At 33.3% G+C, this 23,981-nt stretch overlaps 1 protein-coding gene across 2 annotated transcripts in view; it reads right to left on the bottom strand.

The window, feature by feature from the left end:
• Positions 1 to 1,377: 1,377 nt before the first annotated feature.
• The window catches only part of LOC145673502 (phospholipid phosphatase 1-like), a 322,758-nt gene continuing 300,154 nt past the window's right edge, over positions 1,378 to 23,981 (bottom strand). For both annotated transcript variants that reach the window (XM_081743272.1, XM_081743273.1), the window contains 5 exons: positions 15,659 to 15,813; positions 12,589 to 12,818; positions 10,385 to 10,505; positions 8,489 to 8,665; positions 1,378 to 3,955 (listed from right to left, as the gene is read on the bottom strand). In XM_081743272.1, the coding sequence (XP_081599398.1) occupies positions 3,758 to 3,955; positions 8,489 to 8,665; positions 10,385 to 10,505; positions 12,589 to 12,818; positions 15,659 to 15,813 (881 nt within the window). In that variant the 3' untranslated portion in view covers positions 1,378 to 3,757. The remainder of the gene's footprint in view (positions 3,956 to 8,488; positions 8,666 to 10,384; positions 10,506 to 12,588; positions 12,819 to 15,658; positions 15,814 to 23,981) is intronic.

The raw sequence follows: 23,981 nt of genomic DNA, 5'->3' as shown, positions 1-23,981 counted from the left end.
CCAGGAATGGTGTAAAATTCCACTTGCTACCATTCACGACCTCTATGCCTCCATCCCACGTCGCATCAAGGCTGTTCTGAAGGCGAAAGGTGGCCCGACACCATATTAATCTGATAAGTTGCAATTTCGTTTAGGTGTTACCATTTTTCTGATCACCATCTGTACTCGTTTTTTTCTTAATTACACTTAATATGTTAAAATGCGATTTTTTTCTTTTGGTTATATTAAAAGACTGAATTTATTTGTAAAAAAATATTTATTCACATACGGAATGTATGTTTAGAACAGAATTGTGTACAAACAAGTCACTTTTTTTAAAAATTCACTTTTTCAACACCTATTCAGTGTGTAATACAATACTTCATATAAATAAGAAAACAGGATATTTTTTTAAACTCAAAAACATGTATACATACAACTTTTTAAAAGCTTGGCAAAAAATAGTTCGTACAAGAACTTTAGAAGTTTTGCTACTTGTACAATTTCTCATGTTTTAAACTGTCCATCTGAAGCTATGTCCTATCAACCAGGCAACAAAGTACATAATAATCTGACGCATCGATTGAATTATCTATTCATCTAAAGACAAAGAATTCTGGAATGGCATTATTTATAGTCAGTTATCTTTTCATTACAGCAACTCCCTGACTTGCGTAGAAGTTTATGGAACACGTTATTTAGGTAAGTTAAATTTGTAAATTGCTTAAATGGAACTTTGTAAGAAATCGGCAATATTTGTTTGTTGTTGTTATATGTATGTATATACATATTATTTACGCAGTAATATTCTCATAAATGGAATCATACAGCAGTATTTATTCGGATATAAACTATAGAAGTATCATATGAAAAATATAAAAATTATTTTATACAGAAATTTATATATTACGTATGTCGTTGCATACTACAATGGATGTCAAAGTTGCAAACATATTCATACGCGCTAATAAGTGTAATTTTAGAGATTACGTAATTCCGGATTCTCGCAAATCAGGGATTACTGTAATTAGATTTGCTCTGAATAGAATAGTTTACCTGAACAATTAAATAATAGTAATATAATAATATATGGACAGTGGGGACTTTGAAATACTTCACACACACACGCAACTGAATTAAAAACTATATTTAGTTGTCATAATTACAGTAAGGTGAATAATACATTAACAAGTTTATACTTGTTTATCAGCATACAATAATGAAGATTGTCTTAACATTTAAGGCAACGCGCGGTTCTTTTTTATACCGATACACGCAGTTACTGTTAATACATTCAGCAACAGTAGATCGGTATTATTCCATCTGTCCAACGCAGATCCATTTCTTTTCGCGTGGAGAAATATCTGAACAATTGCTCTTACAAACGAGCTTTTCTGAAAAAAAAAAAAAAAAAAGCCTCAACAAAATAAATTTTTGTTGCTGATTGTATCTCATATAAAATGTCTTTATACTGATCTTTATATAATATACAACATTGCATTTATACAGTAACTATTTAATTAGACAGGCAGACACGTATTCCTATTATTCCAAATAGTGACTTGTAACTAACGTACATACGAATGAATTAAAAGAAACGGCAATTGCTGTTCTATTGTATTTCACACGAACACAAGTGCCTGTAGTAATAGATAGTTTTAGAGGTGACCATATCCATATTTTCAATTTCTTTTAGAAGACTTTTATTGTTGGCGTGTTGTAAAACTGAAGTTTGAACTAGGCATTTCATGGAGTTTAATAAATAGGAAATTTCTTTTGACTTTTATTTTAACACTTATCCGTGTATTCGGTAAATATATACTGGAAAATTATGTACACTCATGTCCAAAATGATTGTCGCATATCTATATCTGTCTCCTTGTAAGAATATAATTTGATAATGATTCTGCAGGGTACTTTTAATATTGATACTATGTGTATAATCGGGAAATGATATTTGTGGTAATTTCATAGGAAAAGAATTATAAATACGAAAATTAAAATGAGTTAAACAAAATGTTGCTAAATTGACAAGGAAGTTCTATTTTCCTTTTATTCTTCTTATTTATTGCTCTTTTGACATGAAATTTGCCACATATATGTCTTTGCCAATTATACACATACTAACATTATAAGAAATACCGGGCGAATTTGTTATCAAATTATATTCCTACAATAACATATTTATAGACATGCGACAATAATTTTGGACATGAGTGTACATATTTCATGCGTACTTTTTTTTTTTTTTTTACATGAAAATACATTACTTGTAGTTTTTAAAACTTCGCGAAAATATATATATTGGAAAAGAACTTACAAGTACTGTTATATACATTTCATGCCAATACATGATTAGTCCATTTTACGTTAGAGATATTAGATATGTTAAAGAAATAAATATGTGAAAAATGCTTTATCTAGTATCAAAATATAAAATAGAATTCTTAATGCTTTTAATTCAAATGTCAGTACAAATTAGATTCTTGCAATATTTGAATATATTTTGATTCATTCAAATAAATTACTCTGGTGAACACCGTTCTCTATAGATCAAGGCAGTTGGACCATCTTGAACTATGCTTCTGTATAGTTAGCACAATTGAATTACCAGTAATTACTTACTATTGTAATACTAAAACTATTAATACACTATACTCTCACACTTTAATACCTTCTTGAAAAAATAAATCAATTTTAGAAGAAGAGAAGAAAATAATCTTCGCGTTTTTCTCATATTAACATTTTATTTGTTACGAATCTCCTAGCAACGTATTGTCGAATAGTATGAAATGTTTCTTTTTTTTTCTCTCTCTCTTCTTTTTCTTAAACTTAGATTTGAGGAATCAACATTTCACATTCCAGTTTCAGATAGTTTTTCTTCACATCTAAACACTACATTTGAACAGAACATTGCATTGCATTTATAGCTGTTTCACAGCCTCAAGTATAATCATACACTTTCCGAAGTAATTTTTTCGGCATTTACAAACATTCATATATATATATATATATATATATATATATATTGTATAATTAACAACTAGGATAACAAATACTGTATTGAAACTGTTCATAATATTAAAAAATGTGTTAGTTTCAGGGTTAAAATACTTGAGCTCGGATATAGATAATATAATTACATCACGATAACACTCATATTCCTTGATATCTTGATTTAATCTCGACGTATAGAACTTGATATCGGAACTTTACACAATTAGATAATACAATTCAGCAGCTTTCTGCAATTTGAAAGTCTTTGGTGTGATGAGAGTTGTTTTAATTCTAATTGGATCAAGGATATCCTCAAAATATTTATTCTCTTGTAGATTTTTTTTCTAATACTTTTTTCGCTTCAACATGGTTTCGCTGAATATTTTATTCCGCTAATTATTATAAGCGTAAGAATCTAATACGTTGTATAATAATTCAAATACTGTTCGGTTGGCGATCAACAACTTGATAGTGCGTATAACAACTCCAAAGCAGTATTATCTTGAAGAAAGAAGTCTCTTGTTTCAATGTGACTGGCCTATTCAAAGTAGTTTCACTGGCTGTACTGCAACAGTGTCAGGGCTACAACAGCAGCCGTCTACAACATGCAAATTTTTTACACTTCATTTTTATACCACAGTAACATAAAAATTATCTACAACAACAAGGCAGCGTAGGGCTCCTGATAATAATCAGGATATCTTTCTCAGTGTCTTGTACACACCAAATTGTCCATTCATATCCTTATTTTACCACCATGAAAACACTCACTCTTCTCGGATTACGTCATTGTCACTTCCCGTAATTCCCTGTCTTCGGGTAAAATAGAACTGTTGTAACTTGAAGTGGAAGATAGAAGCCTCCGCACAGATTGGTGTCTGTTGTTTGGTACATGACCGTTTTCCCTGATGTCTTCATCTTTCGTTACTTTGATATTCAGACCACGGGAGTAGAAGAATCCACCACAGTATGCTTGAATCTGAAGAAGAAAGAAAAAAGGTAATTTACATCTATACAGATCAAACGAAATAAGATATTACAAACGAAAATAAAATTCCAAAATCTCAACTTAACTCCAACGACTCTTAGATCTAAAACAGACGCGCACATTGACACCAATTCAAGTGGAGCTAGTCCGATATAAATTCCAGAAGCAAAAAGCTTCACAGATTTATGAAAAATTCAGCCTGACCACTAGTTTTATTGTTTTCATCATTGAAGTCTTCGCACCACAATTGGTTCCATATGCTACAGAAATGGAAATATAAACCGACATATTTTTGTAGATTCAAACGTGCGAACCTGGTACAATATGTGCTCATTAGTCTTTTATTTTTCTTTCTGCGCTTCTGCATGTTCAGAACATTTTACAGAATCGTTCCTGTGTTGCGTTAATGATACCATCTGTGTTTAACATACCATCTTGCTGATGAACTAAACTTCCCTCTTGTCAAAATAGGTTGTTTTCAGACATCAGAAGAAAAACTCAGTTCCTCATAAAATATTATTTTAATGTCTGACGATTATGCACCGAGACTAAAAGTGGAATTACACGTGTATGAAGAAGCTGAAAAACTCACTCACAAGGCGTTTGTCCACCACAAAGTCTACTTGGCGGGAGCTGCGATCGAACTAGGAACCCTACGCGTTAGAGGTAATAACCCTATCACTGACCCATCGCGGCTCAATAAAATACTAGACCTTCAATAGGATCATAGCTGTATTCTACATCTGTAGATTAAAGACTACATTTTACTCCGTAACGCTGTATATACAATGGTGTAATTATAAAAGTTTCAGAAGAAAAATATATTAATTATTCAGCACTCAGAAAATCATTTTAAGTACATTTCAACCGACCGCTAGTTGAACGGTTAGCTTCTTGTCAATCGAGACATTCCGGGTTCGAATCCTGCGTACTTCCTGACAACTTTTTCTAGAATTTGTCCTAAATTCCACCAAGCGAATGCGAAGATGGTCTTTGGTAAATATAGATCACTTTCCCTTTAAAAAATCCTTTCATATTTTAATATTACTTCAGTTCATCTGGAATCATGTTAATAAATTAATAAATTTATTTGAAACCTAACTGCAACCGGGAACTAAAAGTTATATTTCTGGGCTTTCAGCAATTATGGCCATTTTAATTTGTCACGTAGAAGGGATGACGTCCCTTGGTGATTATACTACCCGAGAAAGTGAGGAAGGAAGGAATCACCCTGGGACTTTATGTTAGGTACAGTTCCGGCATTTGCCTGATGTGAATGAGGAAAACTCAGGGAAAACCTGCCTGAAAAAGCTTTTACACCTTTCGGACCGAGTGTCCCCATAGTTGAAACTAAATTGTATAGCCTTATCATATTATTCGCATCACAAGTCAGTAAGTAATATAATGGTATTTGAATACAGCTAACTTTATTGATAATTATAGATACAACAGGTCGAGTTTTATCTTCCAGAGCATGGGCAGAGAATCGGGACACAAAAGTTTTCCGGTGACACTACTTGTAATCGATGCCTTTTAAATATTAGCAACGAATATAAAGAGCTTCAATTCATTATATAATATTAAAAATGTTTTATTCTTTGTGTTCCTTCTTTTCTTTCTTGGTTTGATATTACTCGTCTTTTCCGATTTGTTTGTTTCCCACTTCTCATCTGATGATAACTTATTAACGATCGAAATACTCAAAGTTCAGTTAGTTTGTCCTTTTCTAACACTAAAGCTATAGGAAATACTCACAGTCAGACATAGCTTAAAGTGACGTTCGCACCACACACGTCATGCGAAAGAAAAAAAAAAACAGTTTGTGTTTCCTCATATGCAAATGCCTCATACTTTGTTTTGACACGGCCGTTTTGAAAAATATTTTGTTTTGTAAACCATAAAATGTTTCTTCACAGTTTAGTACAATAGTCTGACATTATCTATCTATATAAATAAAAATGAACGTGACTCTGTTTGTGACTTAATAACTCTTGAACTGACCGATCTCGATTAAATTTTTAACATAGATGAGGTTCGGGCTGGGATGGTTTTATCACTGTGATGGTGCAACTTAGGGGAGGGGGGAGATAAATAAAAATGATCGAAAATGACCGATACTAGTCTCTCATCCATAGTTTTCGGGGTTACTGAGATAAACAGTGACAGTTCCGATGCCTTTTAAATCCAAATTCAGCTCCAGTTAGTACTCGTAAGGGATGGTGACGTAAAAATAATTAAAAATGACCAATATTAATGTCGAATTCTTAGTTTTGGGATCCCCAAGTTGATTGGTGATAGTTTTGGTGCCCTTTACGCCAAAATGAAACACGTTCTCCCCGTGCGAAGAATGGACATTCTTTTAGTTCTTACTAAAAATAGTAACAAGAACTCTTAAAATTGATGTACATGATAAAAATATTCTGAAATGAACAAATCAACTAAGAAAAAAATCTTAAAAACTCATGATCTTACGTCAATCATCTAAAGTGGTAAGCTCCAGTTAAACGAACACAAGACAAGTGAAAATCAGAAATAATAAGACTCGCGAATAGTTACGTGATGGTAGTTTATAAAATCTATGAAATTTTGCCAACTCAAGTTCAATCAAAGATTGAAAAACGATATTTAAAAAAAAATGTACCGACGACATAAAAAAGAAGAGTATATACAATCTTTTCGAAACCTATTTGGGGTTTTTGTACAGTCCATATCGCATATATCCTTCTACAATATTTTTATTAATATTTTGATGTCTCTTAATGTCGTATTGTCTTACTGCAACATGCATAATAAATTGTACATTGGCCATAGAAATAAATTATTCCTTAACATAAAGTGAATTATAATTAACGTTCTTAATGTTCTTAATACAAAAACTTTTTTTTTTTTTTTTTTTTTACCTAGTAATACTATAATTACTTGTTCGTAAATATCGTTTGTTCTCAAATCTTATTGTATCATTTATGTCTACTGATTCTTCGTTCTTATTTTTAAGGATGCTTCTTCCGATGAATTCTGTTCTGCATGGACTAACATTTTATATTTAATTGTTCACGTGTCATATACAAAGTTTTACATGTATTAATAAAACACATTGACCAAAGCCATTAAATACAGGATGTTTCAAAACAACAACGTCAACGTTTGGGAGATGATTCCTGACATCAAAATAAGGCAAAAAGTATAGACCAACCTGGATGCAGAAATCCGTTATTTCGGAGTTATGCCGAAACCATGAAAAAATGAACTTTAAATTCCACAGCTGAAATATATAATAACGTAGTCGGGTCAAAACTTCATTTAGAAATTAGCACGTGCGCTATCCAAAAATGCATGTTTCAGAATCCTGCGATACTTCCGTCTACGGGCATATAATTTGAAATACTCACTAACTACCTCTATTAAAAATTGTTGCGAAAGTACCGCAGAATTCTGAAACATGAGTTTCTAAATGAAGTCTTGACCGGATTACGGTAGATCCTATATATTGGAGCTATGGACCTTCAAAGTTCATTTTTTCATGTTTCCGGCAGCCTATAACTCTGAAATGACGCATTTCTGCACCCAGGTTGGTCTATACTTTTTGTGTTATTTTCGTGTCACGAATCACCTCCCAAAAGGTGTCGGTGTTTTGAAACATCCTGTATATTGAAAACACTTGTATGACAGTTTCGGTAATGTATTACCGCCTTTATCGGATAACGTATTTGGTACTTTGGTATGTTTTATTTCAAAGCTATAATGAACAGTATACGAAATTTTAATTACAAAACTTTATAAAAGGATTTAAAAATTCGTATAAAAATTGAAAATACACCCACACCTATTTTGAATGAAATTTCTTAAAACTATTAACTCATTATTGAAAAACTAATTTTATTTCTTTTTTCCTTGCTTGTATACATATTAACCCTCCCTCCACTTACAAACAAAGCCATAGATCTAGTCTCTATTTCATATGTAAATTTTGTCCAAGATCTTATTCCCTTTAGCAACGTTTTAATGCGCTATCTCCGCCTGTTAAAGACTTAATCAATTTCCCTTTCATTTAGCCGAACATTTATTTTTTTAAAGAGATGTTGGTCACGTCATCATATCATTTTACATAGAATTAAACCTTTACCAAAAGATCTGGAGAACGCCCAGTAGTCATAAAGGAAAAGTTACTGAATTAGGCAGCATATATTCAATAACAACATTTATTTTTCTTATATCAAAATTGTCAACATGTTCTTAAGTACCAAATAAATTTATTGTGATTTACAAAGCCGTAGCTTCTGATCTTGTTAATTTCAACTGCGACACAAAGTGACAGGGACTTCATCGCAACAGGGGACAGAGGGGCTTTATTTTAAAACTGCATAGAAAGTGTAATTTATTACATAATATAATAAGTATAAAATGTGTTATGTTGATAATTCTATGTGACTTTTTGATATTTACACTCCTCTAAAGCTGAATTTATGGCTACGCTACTGATATCTCCAACTCGTTGTATGAAAGAGGGATAAATTCGAACCTTACCGTGAAGAACGCTCCAGAGACTCCGATGATAAAGCCAGCGAGAACATCCCACCAATGATGACGATGATCTGTGATCCGGGTGAGAGAGCACATGAGGGCCCATACCATGCATATACACTGCAACCAAGGCACCAACAGGTACGTGCTTTGCTTCGAAAGACGACAATGCAGGTACCACTGAAACAATGAACATACTCATCACTGTATTATCAGTTAAGAGTTACAATATAACAAATGTTTAAAATACTACTCTCTTACGCAAAATGTGGAAATGTTCGAGGGAAAAAAAAGACAGGTTAATACAAGTAGAGCTGTTGGTGCGATCTCAATGTAACCTGGAAGATAGCCAAGGAGAGGACCTCTGTGACTCATTGGGCTCATCAGTTTTGTGCTAGACATCGTTGGGTGACCATTGCAATGAAACTGTTGCATTCATATCTAAGGAACTCGAGCAGTGAAACTGTGTCAAATTCTACATCGAACCCAGACTATTGTAATAATTATGAGGTCTCTGTGTACAAGGCAGCAACTACAGTATAAATATTTATGTGGCACAGTCATGGTCGGGTATCTCAGCCCATTTTGATCGTGAAGGTGGTATTTACGATGAGTACATTTTCAGTTGATTGTTTGATTCAAATGTCAACGCTCCATTCAAACAAGGAGGATATGTGAAACGCGAACCTATGTTTAATGTGCGGTGCAAACCACACGAGCTCTGCTGAGAATCGAACCAGTTCCAGTTCTCTTTTCGTATGCCAACCATATAACCATAGTGGCCCTCTGAGTACATTCCTCTAAAGCAGAAAATTAATACAAATTACTTCCATGTTCTTTGCTGACAGAGATGGAGCTATGGGTAACTGGAGATTGGAAGCTTTATGATCTTGCATTATTCCCTAGATAGAAAAATTCATTGGACTGAGATCTAGTGAACGCACTAGCCATTCAAAGTAGTACCTCGTCTGCGAACCTATTCATTAAAATTGTCATTTAAGAAATATTTTAAGGTTTCCATAGTGAGAAGATGCACAGCCTTGTTGCCATATGATGTTTTCCAAATTGGTTGGCGTTGTTCAAAGACAGGGTTGTTTTTTCAGTTCAATCATCACTTCATATAGCATTTTAAAGTAATTTTCAGATCTGAATAACTGCTAGTGTCACGCAACTTACGCCCACGCTATATGTTTCAGCTGGTTTTAGTGACATTTGACGAATGCAATAAACTTTAAAATTTGTAGTGATTCCATTAGAATTATCATCATAAAATTGTATTGTCCTATTTCACGCAAAATGCAGTCAGGCGTGAACTAAGAATAGTTTTTCCATAGAAATGTCTTACTTAAGAGGGAAAAACAACCAAGCGATTGATACATTATTACATGAAAATTGTTCAGTTAAGTGAGGTAGTACTAATTAGTATGATTATTCGTTATGCAGGAGGAACTTGCATATTCTATAACATGTAGTAAGTAAATACTGCAGAACACAACAAAAACCAATTCCTTTGTCTTACAGTTAAGCACTATAACATATTGAATAGTAAATTGGAATGAGTTTGAGTCAGTCAGTCACTGGACATCTATGGATATGTAGTACTGATAGGTATACGCGTAACTTGACAAACTCAAAAATCTTCCGGAGGGGTTTGAATGAGGTTCTCAACGGATACTTTCCCTGATGCATTTGAGGGAAGTAGTCTCTTTCTCGAGTGAAGTGAAGCGAAACGAATTTATATTTTCAAACTGAATTCTTAAAACCAACTGTAGAATAATCCTCAAATACAAAGAAAAATCGCCCCTGAAGTAACATCGTCTAAAGAAAAAAAATTCGTCAAGCTTTGCTATATATAAAATAGCTATATATTTCGTTTGTAAATAGAATAAACTCACTCACCATTGTAAATATCATGGCGTAAACAGAAATGGAAGTATGACCCGATGGAAATGATCTGGAAGCATCTCTTATCGTCCAACTGCTAAGCTGTTTGTTGGTACAGATGTAATTGGAAACATATCTAACAAAAGAAAAAAAAATAACATTAAGATATGCTGTACCTTACGCTCTGACAACTATATGCATTTATTTATTTTTATTTTATTTTATTTTTTCACATGTAAAGGGTATTCTGATGAGAAAACACGACAAGTTCAAAAGGAAAGAGTTCACAGTAAAACTAAACTAATGTTGAAATACAACGTTGAGAATTTTGTCCCTTAAATCTTAAATAATTTGTGATTTGATTTTCATCCTTTATAATCTTCTATGTTTAAATTACTGTTTTTGCCGATGTATAAGATATACTCAACTTTTAAGAAAATGTATTTTCACTGAATATTATAAAGATTTATATATATACTGATTATTATAAAGATTAATATATATATATATAATTACAAAGTGACATTTTATCAAGAAAAATGTGAACTTAACGATTAACTAAATGCAAGACCGCACATAGGTCTGGGAATGTCTACAGCGCATATTGTGTCCAGAGAAATCATACATATCATGAAACGGATATAAAATGATGTAACCAAACAGTTACTATGTTATTGAACTGTACGTAGCTGGAATGTTGTTGAACACCGTAAAGAGATCAAACAATGCAGAATTGAGAATACTTATTAAAATTGAAATAATCAAAATCTCTGTATCAGAATATAAGACGTATCTATTTTTGAACTTATTCTGAAAAAGGAAAGAAGTGTGTCATATACGCCGGAAAACAGGTACTTATGACAACAGTTTAACGTCTTTTATAAAACTTTCTTTTAACTTCAACCAAATAAATATCACTTTACGAAGTAGAACACCTATTGATTTTATTTAATATAAAATAATCAGAGCATTAAGATAAAATAATTAGTTGATGGTTTTGTTTTCCTTTGAAGCATAGAATGCGATTATTTGGAATATATTTCATAGTCTCAAAATTTACTTTCAAATAAATAAAATGAAAACTTAGGTTACAAATAGACCCTAACCCCAAATCAATTGACGACAACTTGTAGACTTATCTAATGTAAGTATATAAAGGCAAAGAGTGACAATGAAAAAAGTGTTATTATAAACACTTCTTCTTTCATATACTTTATTATTTTAATAAACAGCAATTCCCGATAAGAGCGCCCATAATACAAAATGTTATTTTTCATACGCAAAATCTCATACCAGTTAAGGACAAATAAGCGCTAATTTCAATGTTTTGTTTCGATTTTTTTTTAATATTAAGCACTTTTTCACATACATTTCTTAATTAGTGAAATTTTATATAAATATCTCTTCCATTTTTGCACTATTTTAAATATATATATATATATATATATATATATATATATATATATATATATATATATATATATACGAACAGAATTATCATTATTCATAACTCAGGTTATACGTTTTATATATTCTTAAGCACATCCCACTTTCCAGACTGGATTCGTTCTAAAGTGGACCTTTAATTCAAGAACTTTCTAACTGTCTTAGGATGCTGGCTCAAAGTCGAAAATTCAAACACAAAACAACTCAATTTTACAGTACACCTGAACCCTGGATGGTCACACGGTTAACTTCTTGAGCGATATATGATTTCGACACGGATTCGCAGTGCAACCATTTTTTTTTTTTTTTTTTTTTTTTTTGTCTATATTGAAGTACATTAACGAAGTAAGTTTTGGGAGAAGAATGATGCTTATAAGGAAGATAACTATTGCTATGTCGAACCTACAATATTATTCGTAAAAGTTAATGATCTAAATTAAGCTGCTCAAGCTATCCAACTCTGGAATTTTTTTAAACTAATCTACCTCCTGAAAAGATACGAGATAATACGACAACGTATCAAAAAGGCAATTACATAGGTGAAATCGTGTTTGATATTCGATCCGTAACGAAACTAAATGTAATTTCGTAATCACTACAACTAGCAGTTCAGCTATAAGTAATTATCAACAAATACAATTTATTTTCTAAAAACCTTTGGTAAAAGGTTTATTTGAAAACTGCATGCTTTTCTGATTTGTGGGAATATTAAATGTTTATACTTTTTTTTCTTTTAAATTGTATTGACCAACAGGAAATCTGTTCATACTTACCCATTTGTACAATTAATTGCTTTGTCTGGCTTACAACTATCGAGGAAATGTGGCCGAGGCTCCTCGATAATGACTTTGGCTATATCCGTCACAAGAAGGACCATACAGAATCCAACGAGGAACTCCTTATACCACAACAGCCCAGCCTTTATTCCCTCGCGAAGGCATCGTCGAAACGTACATGGCGTCTCGTAGTCAGGCGTATGGCAGATCGTTTCCACTAGCCACATCTATTCAACAATACAACAAAAATACAATACTTTACAGTATTAATATTTTTTAATAAGGTTCAAAGTACTTAACGCTTTACAATAAATTAATAAATAAAAAGTATTGAGGTGGATATTGTTGCATGGAAATTCAGTCTACTAAACAGCAAGTATTGGTAAATGAAATGACAGTGATTTTGATGGCACACTGATGACAGCGATTTCTCACCTGATTCTTTCCTAACTATTTCCTTTAATCCACTGTGATAACTAGAACTGCTTACAAGACCAGAGTTGAGGATGAATCGTCTCGGTCACCAAAGTGGTGTCTCATCTCGTAAAGTATGTTTCAATTGGAACAGTTCTGTCTCGTTTCTATCTCGTCACGAAAATTTTGTCTCAACTCGTCTCGTGGACAATTTTAGTGATAATCTTTGATTTGTATACTTTAAGTTGTTTGATGTCTGAAATGTATTCTATTAGATTGAAAACTATTCCGCTCAGAATATTCTTTATAAAATTACTAAAAAGCTAATTTTATATTCTAACAACGTTGTTTAATCAGCCTAATAATAGGTATTTAAGGTTAGGTCAATTTTCTTCCGAGCTACTTAAATCAGAAACCATGTTTTTTTTTCTAATGCATTTTGAAATATACGGATCAAGACTAAAACGATATGTCTCCTGAAATTACTCTTAAAGTTTGTAACACTGCTACGTATTAGACATATTTTTTCATAATTTTACCTAGTCATTTTGTATATGTAATAAGACTAATTACCTAATGTAGTGTCATTTGAAAATAAAGTACATACCGAGACGACGACACTGGATTAATTATGACACTGGTGATAACATTTATAAATAGTCTGTAATGTTACCCAAATTTCTTGCAGATTGCTAACATATTGAGATTTGACAATATTTGAATTTATCTCAAAAGTTTACTGTTGTTTGGGTTCATCCACCTCAAATCTTATTGCTCTATAAAACTATTATTTATGGCCATTAGTAAGTTTGGAAATGTTACACTTTCAGGGGGAAGCGCTAAATCTGCTTCCAGATATTTTAAAATCTATTTTACAGCTGGGAAGCATTTCTTGTAAGATATACAGTACAACACTCAACAATGCTGAAAATCTTCATATATGCATATCTGTATGAATCACATGTATTGACTTTAAAGTGTTATGTTGTTACTCTTCAACAAAAGAAAACTTGAACGCTGGAAGAACTGTAAAAGAATTTTTCGAACATTAATTTATCATTTTTAAATATTAATAAATACCGAACATCGCCTAGAAAATATTATCTTCATGGTCTGTCGAAAGTCCTCCCGCAAGAGGCAAGTGCAAATTTCTGGCGGCGTCCAAGAATGTTAGCTTATTGATAATAGGTTTAAATCGCCTAGGAATTAGGTTCGTCTTCAGGAGAGAAAATGGAAATATGTTCATATTGGCAGCAAATACCTAATCTAAAGGACATTAGCGTGGGACATTAAACTGAAAGATTTCATCTTTTGGCAGGAAAGACAAGAGTGTAGAGTACGATATGTATCTGGAGCTCTAAATGAGAAACAATAGTAAATTACTGAGGATCCAGGTAAATGTATTTTAATAAACGCTTCAAAAATATATGAACTAACTTTTAAAAAGTAGAAAATTATTATTATTATTATTATTATTATTATTATTATTATTATTATTATTATTATTATTATTATTTTCTGCTTTTCAACGAACTTAAAAGCGTCGATACTGAATTCTCTAAGTCTGTGTGTGTATGTTATTTGCGAGTTTTTTAAATTTTGAGCCCTCCATTCGATAGAGCATCGAACACTATTTCAAAGAAGAGATGGAGTTTTTCGCGTCACTCTTACTGTTCCCGAGATATTTGTCAAAAAAGTTCCAATTTCGGGAGATTTAAGGGGTCATATTTCGGGAACCGTAAGTCATACAGAGATGATATTTTGCGATTTTTTTTTTCAATTTTGAGCCCTTCATTTTTAGCGTGTGTTTTCATAAAACATCATATCGTAAAACGTTTTAACAGCATTGTAAACAAAACATGTGTAACAAATTTAGTACGGTACTCAAGGAAATTATAAATGGATAGATATATTACAAGAATTGTGTAATCAGTATAATAATAAAGTACATAGAACAATTGGTATAAAGCCTGTAGAAGTTAATAAGAAAAATTATTTCTTTTAAAGTGCGTTCTGGCAATGCTCTTGGAGCATTCTCAATTAGTTAAGTCTGTTATTTTTCTTTGAAGTTTCTTTAATTTTTTCACTATCGGTGTTCAAGTTGCTTCTCTCAGTGGGCGACCAATCACATAAAAAGTGGACGATATTCTGGCAAAAGTCGAGCAAGACCGTCACGTAAGCAATTTTAACATTACCAATGACTTACAAATATCCATTCTAAAAAGTGGTTAACCGTTTGGAGAGAGCTGGCAACAAAAATATTCTTAACCCCTTTGTTATATACAACCCACCTTACTTTGTTGATTAACTGGTTGCCGCATATTTTAGGTTAAGTTTTTTTCATCAGCCGAAGCAGGAATTAAGTTTTTATTAATTAGTTAGTTTTTCAAACATTTTATACGTAAGAACTTTACTTCGGAATAGCTTATTTCATTAGTGAAAATTGCATCCAAATATAACCAACAATTCTCTATATAATTGCGTACAAATCTACAAACATACATACATACATACATACAGGTCAAATTGAGAATCATCTTTTTCTTTTAAGTCTGTTAAAAATTAGTGACTGAAGCACAGTCTAAACCATTGGGACATAAATTTAGTTTGGCCTACAGGTATTGTATGCTCTGTTGTTCGAGCGGACACTTACCACCATAAAAGGAATCATCAAGGAGACCAGAAGTAGAACGGTGATGGAGATTGTGTCTCCCTGGAACTTGAATGAAATGCTGGGATCATTGCAATAGAATCCACTCCATGTGTTTGGTACGATTCCTACCTCCAGTAGAATTAGCACTGTTGCAACTGAAAACAAACGAAAACATATATTATAACACACGTTGGAAAGACTATTACATCTTTACTAAAACTATCACACTAAGTTAAATTTAACTAACATAACTATACACAAAGTGTTGCGAAAGTTAGGTTTTGTGTTTTGTATCCTTATGCAATATGAGTTTATGGAAAACTCGAAACTACTATTAACATGGGCTTTGTGTATCTGTCAACTGCACCGAATCCGTCCGTGGTTCAGAGCGTAATGCAAGATCAACCCTCAAGTATAGGTCACTCCTCACCACACAATGTTGCTTCAAAGAGAGCCGGATTTAAGAACTATGCTACTGGTTCCAGCTGAGGAGTTCGAAGTTCTTCGAAGTGTTTTACGTTTCGACTATCCGTATTAGGGCAGCGGTTCTCAAACTTTCCGATAACGTGGTCCCCCTGTTCAGTCGGAAAGTGATCTGCGGACCTCCTTGCAAAAATATCTGAAATTTCAGATGATATATATATATATATATATATATATATATATATATATATATATATATATATATATATATATATATATATACTAATTAGAATTACCACTGATAAGAAAAATAATGCAATAAGTAATTTATTCTAAAGGAACGGAATTTCAATTCTAAAGGAAGGATTATTTAGTGAACGGAATTTCAATTGAAAATACATTAACTTTCAAGACTGAAAATCTGAAAATCAATCTCTCTTTTTCTTTTTTTTTTTAAAAAAGAAAAGAAATACACTCGATAAACAATGTTCTCAGATGTGGAGACACTAATGTAAAGAATGAAATTCTTTGTGTTTTTCCATAATTGCATTGAAATCTGGAATAAGTTCTGTCACCATCAACTTTAGGTCCGATTCCACGTTAAGACGATTTCGCTTTAAGATTTTAATACTGCAAATAGCAGAAATGGTCTGCTCACATAAGTAAGTGGTAGGGAAAAGCATCAAATGTTACAATGCCTTTTTAGACAACTCTTTATACTCACAACGCACACATGATCCAACCAAAAGCTACAAAGTTCGTTTTCTTTGAAAATGTTTTTCTATGAAATGTCGCAGAAAGTAGTTGTTCTTGTTCTGTGTTAGAGAGATTCATAACTTATATATCATGGATTTCTACATTACTGAAATGATTTTCTATTCAACAATTACCAGGTTGTGGGACAGGGAAATATTGTCGAAAACTTGCAGCTAATGCTTTCTAGTGTTTTGTGCATTTCAGCCGAGAGTTTTCCACCTGAAGAATCATGGAAATGCTTGAGCACTGAATATAACGAATAGTTATTGTTTTGTGCTCGTACTGTCCACAGCTGCAGTTTCATAACCTTAAAATACTTCTTGCATAACAGCTGTGAGTTCTGTTTTATTACAACACATTTCACTTTTTAGGCGTCGCGGACCCCCGAGCTAGGTCCCGCGGATTCCATTTCGAGAACCACTGTTAGGATATTTGTGAAGCGGCAGATTGAAAATTGTAGCCTAAATATCTGTTAAAAGTATCACTTATAGGTGTAGCTCCACACGGATTGACAAATAAATAAATAAATAAAAAAGGAAATAGTGTGATTTTCCTCAAATCAACGTAATGAAGGGAATTGATTACTCCCCTTCACATTAGATGTTATTAACAAATGATTTCCACAAAACTGAATAAGTAGAAGTTCTATTTCCTCGTCACCGTGCAGTCCCGATTTAACTCCAATGAAACTGTTTTACTATATTGAGGTTTTACATACCGCACGCACACACACACACACACACACACACACAAAAGAAAACAGTTCTTTCTCATTTACGTCACTGTAGAACAATTGTAATCTAGACGAAATTCCTGTGGATCAATATACAATTTAAATAGCACTTAGATAGCCGTAGAACTGTAAGTTATATACATCGCTTTACATTAATACGTTTTGTCCCAAAGTATTTAACATATAACGACTCCCAAAAATCCCACTTTTAGTGTTTTCTAAGAAAGTGAAAAGATATTTTTTTTTATTTCAACATATAAATTTTATAAATTATAATAAAGATAATTTCTTCACATTTTTGAAATATAAAATTAGTTTAATAAGTGTAGTAAGACGCTTTCAGAATACTAATTGCGCGAGCATAGCACTCTTATGAGAGCAATTGTATTTTGAGACAATACGATCCCCAGGTAAGGTTGAACGTCTAGTCTTACGACTAGCTTCTCACAGCTCAGAACTCCAATCAGTTAACATGTAATGAAACTTGCGTGTGGTATTTGTTTATGTTTCAGAAAGTTAGAAACTAAATTTTATTTAACACCTTGTCCTTTATTAACCATTCATACTTTTAAAGATAAGCACGACGGATTGCTTCTACCCTATCCAATGGCGTTATTTTCTGCGGCGATGAACTCTCCATTCTTTAAGCAATATTTTAAGAAGAATGTATCGATGCATTTAGAATCAAGTAAAGCTTCTGAAAGAATCCAATTAATGCTCAGAAGTTTCATTCACTTATTCAGAAGAACTTTCAGAAATTTGACTTCTGAATTCTTTCAAGTTAACGTCCCACATTTATGGCCTTTAGGCTAAGGAAGACTATAATTAAGGCAAGTGAATGATGGTGAAACCCACGGACACGATACCATAAGTTTACTTGGCCGCGGATCGAGGACCGCACGCACCAGAGATTAGCGCTCTACCACTGAGCCACCGTGCCTACTTATACTTCTGGATTCAGTACACCTCAGCATGAAGTGGTATATTGTATGTGGTGGAAATTACTTTTTTTAAAAAATAAATAAAACTATATTGCAAAACTTTCCTAGTACCCTTTGTATATGCAGTATCAATTTAATAGGGAAAACACTTTTTTAATAGTCCAAGTCCTACCTAAAATAAAAGCTCCAACAGTCAAAGTTCAACACGTTTCCTGTACGTATCTGCTTCATCCTTAGAACATTATTGATCACTTTTAACCCTCCGGTCGATGAAGCAATTGCAATACGCAATCATTTAGCCTGGTAAATGGAAGCTATATACTGCAATGCTACTATTAAGTAAATCGGATTTCACAAGAAGGTCAAGACAACAATTTTGCACTTATTTATGTAACAGTCACGTTTCTCAGATTAGATTACTGGGAAAAACAAGGAGAATACGCCTGGAGCATTCAACTTATGAAAAGTAAATAAAAACTTGCAAGTGGATGTTCTATATTCACGTCAAATTGTGGTTGCAACATTAATGGTAGTGTTTATTTGTACAGCTTCTCCCAAAAAATCCAAAGAAAATCTTCCGTTGTGATACGCTAAAACTCAAGCTTGTAGAATGACCACGACGAAAGTGCAGGAAAGTTTATACTAAGTTTAAACTCACTTTAGATATATAGTTGGTCCCAAAATCTCGAAACATTGGTGTATATGCCTAATTATATTATTATTATTATTATTATTATTATTATTATTATTATTATTATTATTATTATTATTATTATTATTATTATTATTATTATTATTAAGGAGGGCACGTTTTTCGAACCGTAAGATATTAGAGCAATGAAAAATATTTCAAAGTAACTTCGATTGCTGGCTTTGAAAAGTCAGAACGCAACTTTGAATTCAGTCTTAGTACAAACCTCCCATACTTGACTTTTCAAAAAGTCGAGATTAGCTGAATCACTTGCTTGCTTCCGACAATGTGTATGGAATGGCAAAATCGTCCGAAATGAGTTTTTCATACATAATTTTACTACGTATATATATAATCGAATTCTCGGGGCTGGATATTATGCATACACAAACCACATTCCATTGAAATCGTAATTCCCTCTGCAATTATTTCTCCTTCGGACAATTTTTTCCGAAGTTAATATCTAACTAAATTGTTTTAATGTACTCAAAAAACGGCAATTTCCTTCACTTTATGCAATCTCCCATGAAATAATTTTAAAACTCGAAACCACTAGAATTATGCAAAGCCATTTTCATCTAGGACTGGAAACCAAAGCTATTGTGTAATGTCATGAAAAGATAGGCAAATATACCAAGATTCTTTATAGCCGTGTTTCTTAAAGTGTGGGTCGCGACCTATTGGTTGGTCGCAGGGAGTATTTTCCCTTTTAATTATGAAAATTTTATTTTCATGTAGAAATATGTGTTCTGAAGCACCACTATTTTAGTCCATCGAGAAAGAAATTTACATTACATTTGCTCGATCGTTGACTGATATTCTCGTACCGACAGGGCCACTATATTCATAAATTTACATTACAATTAAGTTTGAAAGTGATATATTTACGATAGAAAAAAGATATCAACTAAATTTGATTTCTTAAATTTAAACATCGGGCTCTACTTTGTAACACTCATTTAATTGGTTTCAAATACACCACCATTACGTAGAATGTCGATGTGTATTTGAATACAAGTAGGAGGGCCACGAAATACTATTTATTATTTAATGTGGGTCGGAGTAACAACAAGTTTGAGAACCACTGGTTTATAGCATATACTTACCATAATCAAACTGATGTTCAACCGGCTACCTGACCTACTATTATCTCTAGCAGTCATGCTAACTACCACGTAAACAAGACTTTTTTCTGTGTGTGTGTGAATACAAACTCAATGCATCATTTGAAGCGTGGAATGACAGGCTGCTATACAGGGTGTTTCAAAACAACAGGTTTGAACGTGTTGGGAGTTGATCCCTGACACCAAGATAAGACAAAAATGTAGACCAACCTGGGTGCACAAATGCTTCCTTTCGGAGTTAAAGGCTGCCGAAAACATGTAAAAATGAACTTTAAAGGTCCAAAGCTCCAAAACTATGGGTTCTACCATAGTCGATTCAAGACTTCACTTAGGAACTAATATATGCACTATCCAAAAATACATGTTTCAGAATCCTAAGCTACTCACGAAGTAATTTTTATAGAGGGAGTTTGGCTAAGGGAATATAATTTGAAGTATTCACCAACTACCTCTGTAAAATCTGTTACAGAAGTACCGCAGGATTCTGAAACATGGATATTTGGATAGAGCAGATACTAGTTTTTAAGTGAAGTCTTGACCCGACTACGATAGGTGCCATAGTTTTGGAGCTATGGACCTTAAAACTTGATTTTTACATGTTTTCGAAAGCCTGTAACTCCGAAAGGAAGCATTTGTGCACCCAAGTTGGTCTATACTTTTTGTCTTATCTTGATGTCAAGAATGATTTCCCAAACGTTGTCGGTGTTGTTTTGAAACACCCTGTATAATTAAAGGATTTTACGCTTTTAAAATTCCTATATTCTTTTTAAAAAATAAAATATGGTAAATGAATATACATTAATTCTATAAGAAGCTGTATGTATATGTACAAATACCAACGAATAAATTACAGAAAGCGCGGTAATTGAAAATTCTGTATGATATTTTTTTAATGTAAAATTTAAATATCTTCATCAGCTAATCCTTTTTATCATAAATACCAGATAAAAAATCAATAACTATTCTAAATTATGATACTACATGTATACAATAGGTATACAACAATAATTAAATAATTCACAGTCGTGGCTATAAGGTTCGGCGTGGCACAGCCATGTTTAATTCAGTGCAGCCTACTAGTTCGTTTCTTACATTAAGCTGTCCGTGTCGTATGGCCTCGATCCCCCCCCCCCCCCAAAAAAAAGAACATTAAAAAAAGCGCGTGCACAAATCGTTATTACGTACACTCATGTCCAAAATGATTGTCGCATATCTATAACTGTTTTCTTGTAAGAATATAATTTGATAATGAATTTGCAGAGTACTTTCTACACTGTTACTATGTGTATAATCGGGAAACGTACATTTGTGGTAAATTTCACAGGAAAATAATTATAAATACGAAAATTAGAATGAGTAAAATAAAATGTTGACTAAATTGACAAGAAAATTTTATTTTCGTTTTATTGTTCTCATTTAGTGCTCTTTTGACATGAAATTTGCCAGATACATCTTTTTTCCCGATTATACACATACCAACATTATAAGAAATACCGGGTGAATTCGTTATCAAATTATATACCTAGAAAAAATGAAATGAACCATTTCAGTTTAAGGGCTTACGATTATGGTCTTTTAGGCTAAGGGAGATGGTGATTAAGACAGGTGAATGATAATGGAAGGATTGGTGGAATGAGAATATCGGAGGAATTGGGAGTACCCGGGAAAATCCATGGACACGATATTGTTCACCATAAACTTGGTTGGCCGGGGGTCGAATCAGGGACTACACGCGCCAGAGGTAAGCGCAATAGCATTAAGCCACCGTAGCCTCCTAAACATGCCTGGAAACCGCAATGTTAAAGAATGAAGTATGCAGCCATCATAGAGCTGATGGCAGAACACTTTCATAAATGTACATATTTTCACTCCGTACTTCCAGGATTTATACAAATTAAGGAATGGGAAAATACGTGCAACGCAGAAACCCGCCCCATAGCGCTGAAAATGGTCGTTAAATTCCAATTAGAGTTGGACACCAGATGGAATATTTCTTGTCTCGTCTTGAAAATAAGACGAGAGGTACCTCTTTTAATTCGAAATTTCACGAGTTTCGTGGGCAGCAAGAGTTCATCCTTCTTAAATCTCAGATACTGTTTTGTTGTTACATAATTCACAATATAAAGCCTACATAAATTAATAAAATGATTGTACGAACCAGGCCCGCAACCACAGGGGGGTCTAGGGGGACCTGGCCCCCCCTAAAGCTTTCGTGGCCCCTCCAGACCTCAGTACAAAAAACACAATTTAGATATTTATAACAGAATTTTTAATGACTTGCCCTCCCCCCTAACATATTCATGGCCCCTCCAAACTTCTGTGGCTGGTTTCAGGCCTGGTACGAACACAATAAAGAACATTTATCAATGTTTAAAGATACGTAAGCAACTCCTCAATAAACTCCAATAATAAATATGGTTTACATGTTTCGTGGATCTCTCGAGACGCAGAAGGATTCTCACAACTTATAGATGAAATCAAAAATAAATAAATAAATAAGAAATAAATTTACAACATGAGGCGAGAAAGAAGTGTTCAAGAACAGAAATGAGACGAGACGCCTCGTCTCATGGGTAACACTAACTTTAATTATTGCACCAATGAAGGATACAGTAAGATAGTTAGGGAGTGAGCAGGGAAAGTGTTGCTATCCAAATATTACAGATTTGACTGCATGAGAAACGAGTAATTTCACGTTAGAAAGCTGAAAAGTAAAATGCGTGCATAATAACTCATTAGGAGTAATAAATAAGATACCTATTGTATAGTATCATCACACGGAACGATTTTTGTGTCATATTGCACTGTGAAGATGCATCAGTGCGTGACAGAGAAATTAATTGTAATAGTAAAATTTGAAATCTTACGTAAGACTTCTTTGCGTTATTCTTAAAATTAACTAGATACCATTATATTTCTGACTCCAAGGCGATCTCTCATTTTGTGGTGGACAACATCGTGCCCGTGGCTTTTCTCAGGGTACTCCCGTTTCTCCACACCAATTCTTCCATCATCATTCATTTGCCTTAATCACCATCTGCCTTAGCCTACAGGCCATAATTATGGAACGTTGAACTGCAACATTTCATTTGATTTTCTCTTAACAAGGGTTACCAGCAGTGCCATATTTAGGGGGGCTTCCGAGCTTAAGGCCCCCGATCAAATATCTTGCAGAATTTTCACATTTTCAGGCAAAGCTCTCCCCCCGAAACAAAATCGTAAATACGCCACTGGTTACCAGTATTTTCGCATTTCATCCCCTGTGTATTGAAATTTACCCAGGGAAAATTGTCTCGGAAAACACTGCTTATCCCTATATTCAAAAAGGCCAAGTTAATGCCCTCAGTAGAAAATGTTACTGGCTTTTGGAATTAGGAAAGGATGTGATTGTAAATTATGATCCAAATGGGAAAAGAATAACCGGAGATTATTATGCAGTTCTACGACAGTTGCCTGATAACATTAGGCACAAGTGTTTTGAGAAACTGATAAAAGGCGTCCTTCTTTCCATAAGAACAATTCAGGTCGTCTACTAGACCACAGTTGAGACTTTTTCGTGTCGAAAAGGTGTGAAAAAGATGTCTTGACTCAGAAAGAGTATCTGTTTCTATTGGCTGTCTCGTCTCGTCTCGTCACGCGGACAATCCTGAAGACA

Source organism: Thermobia domestica, chromosome 16 (assembly GCF_964235325.1).
Source record: "Thermobia domestica chromosome 16, izTheDome1.hap1.1, whole genome shotgun sequence".
NCBI classification, from domain to species: Eukaryota; Metazoa; Arthropoda; class Insecta; order Zygentoma; family Lepismatidae; genus Thermobia; species Thermobia domestica.
The sequence above is the reverse complement of the archived record's forward strand: the minus strand, read 5'-3'. Positions and strand labels throughout refer to the sequence as shown.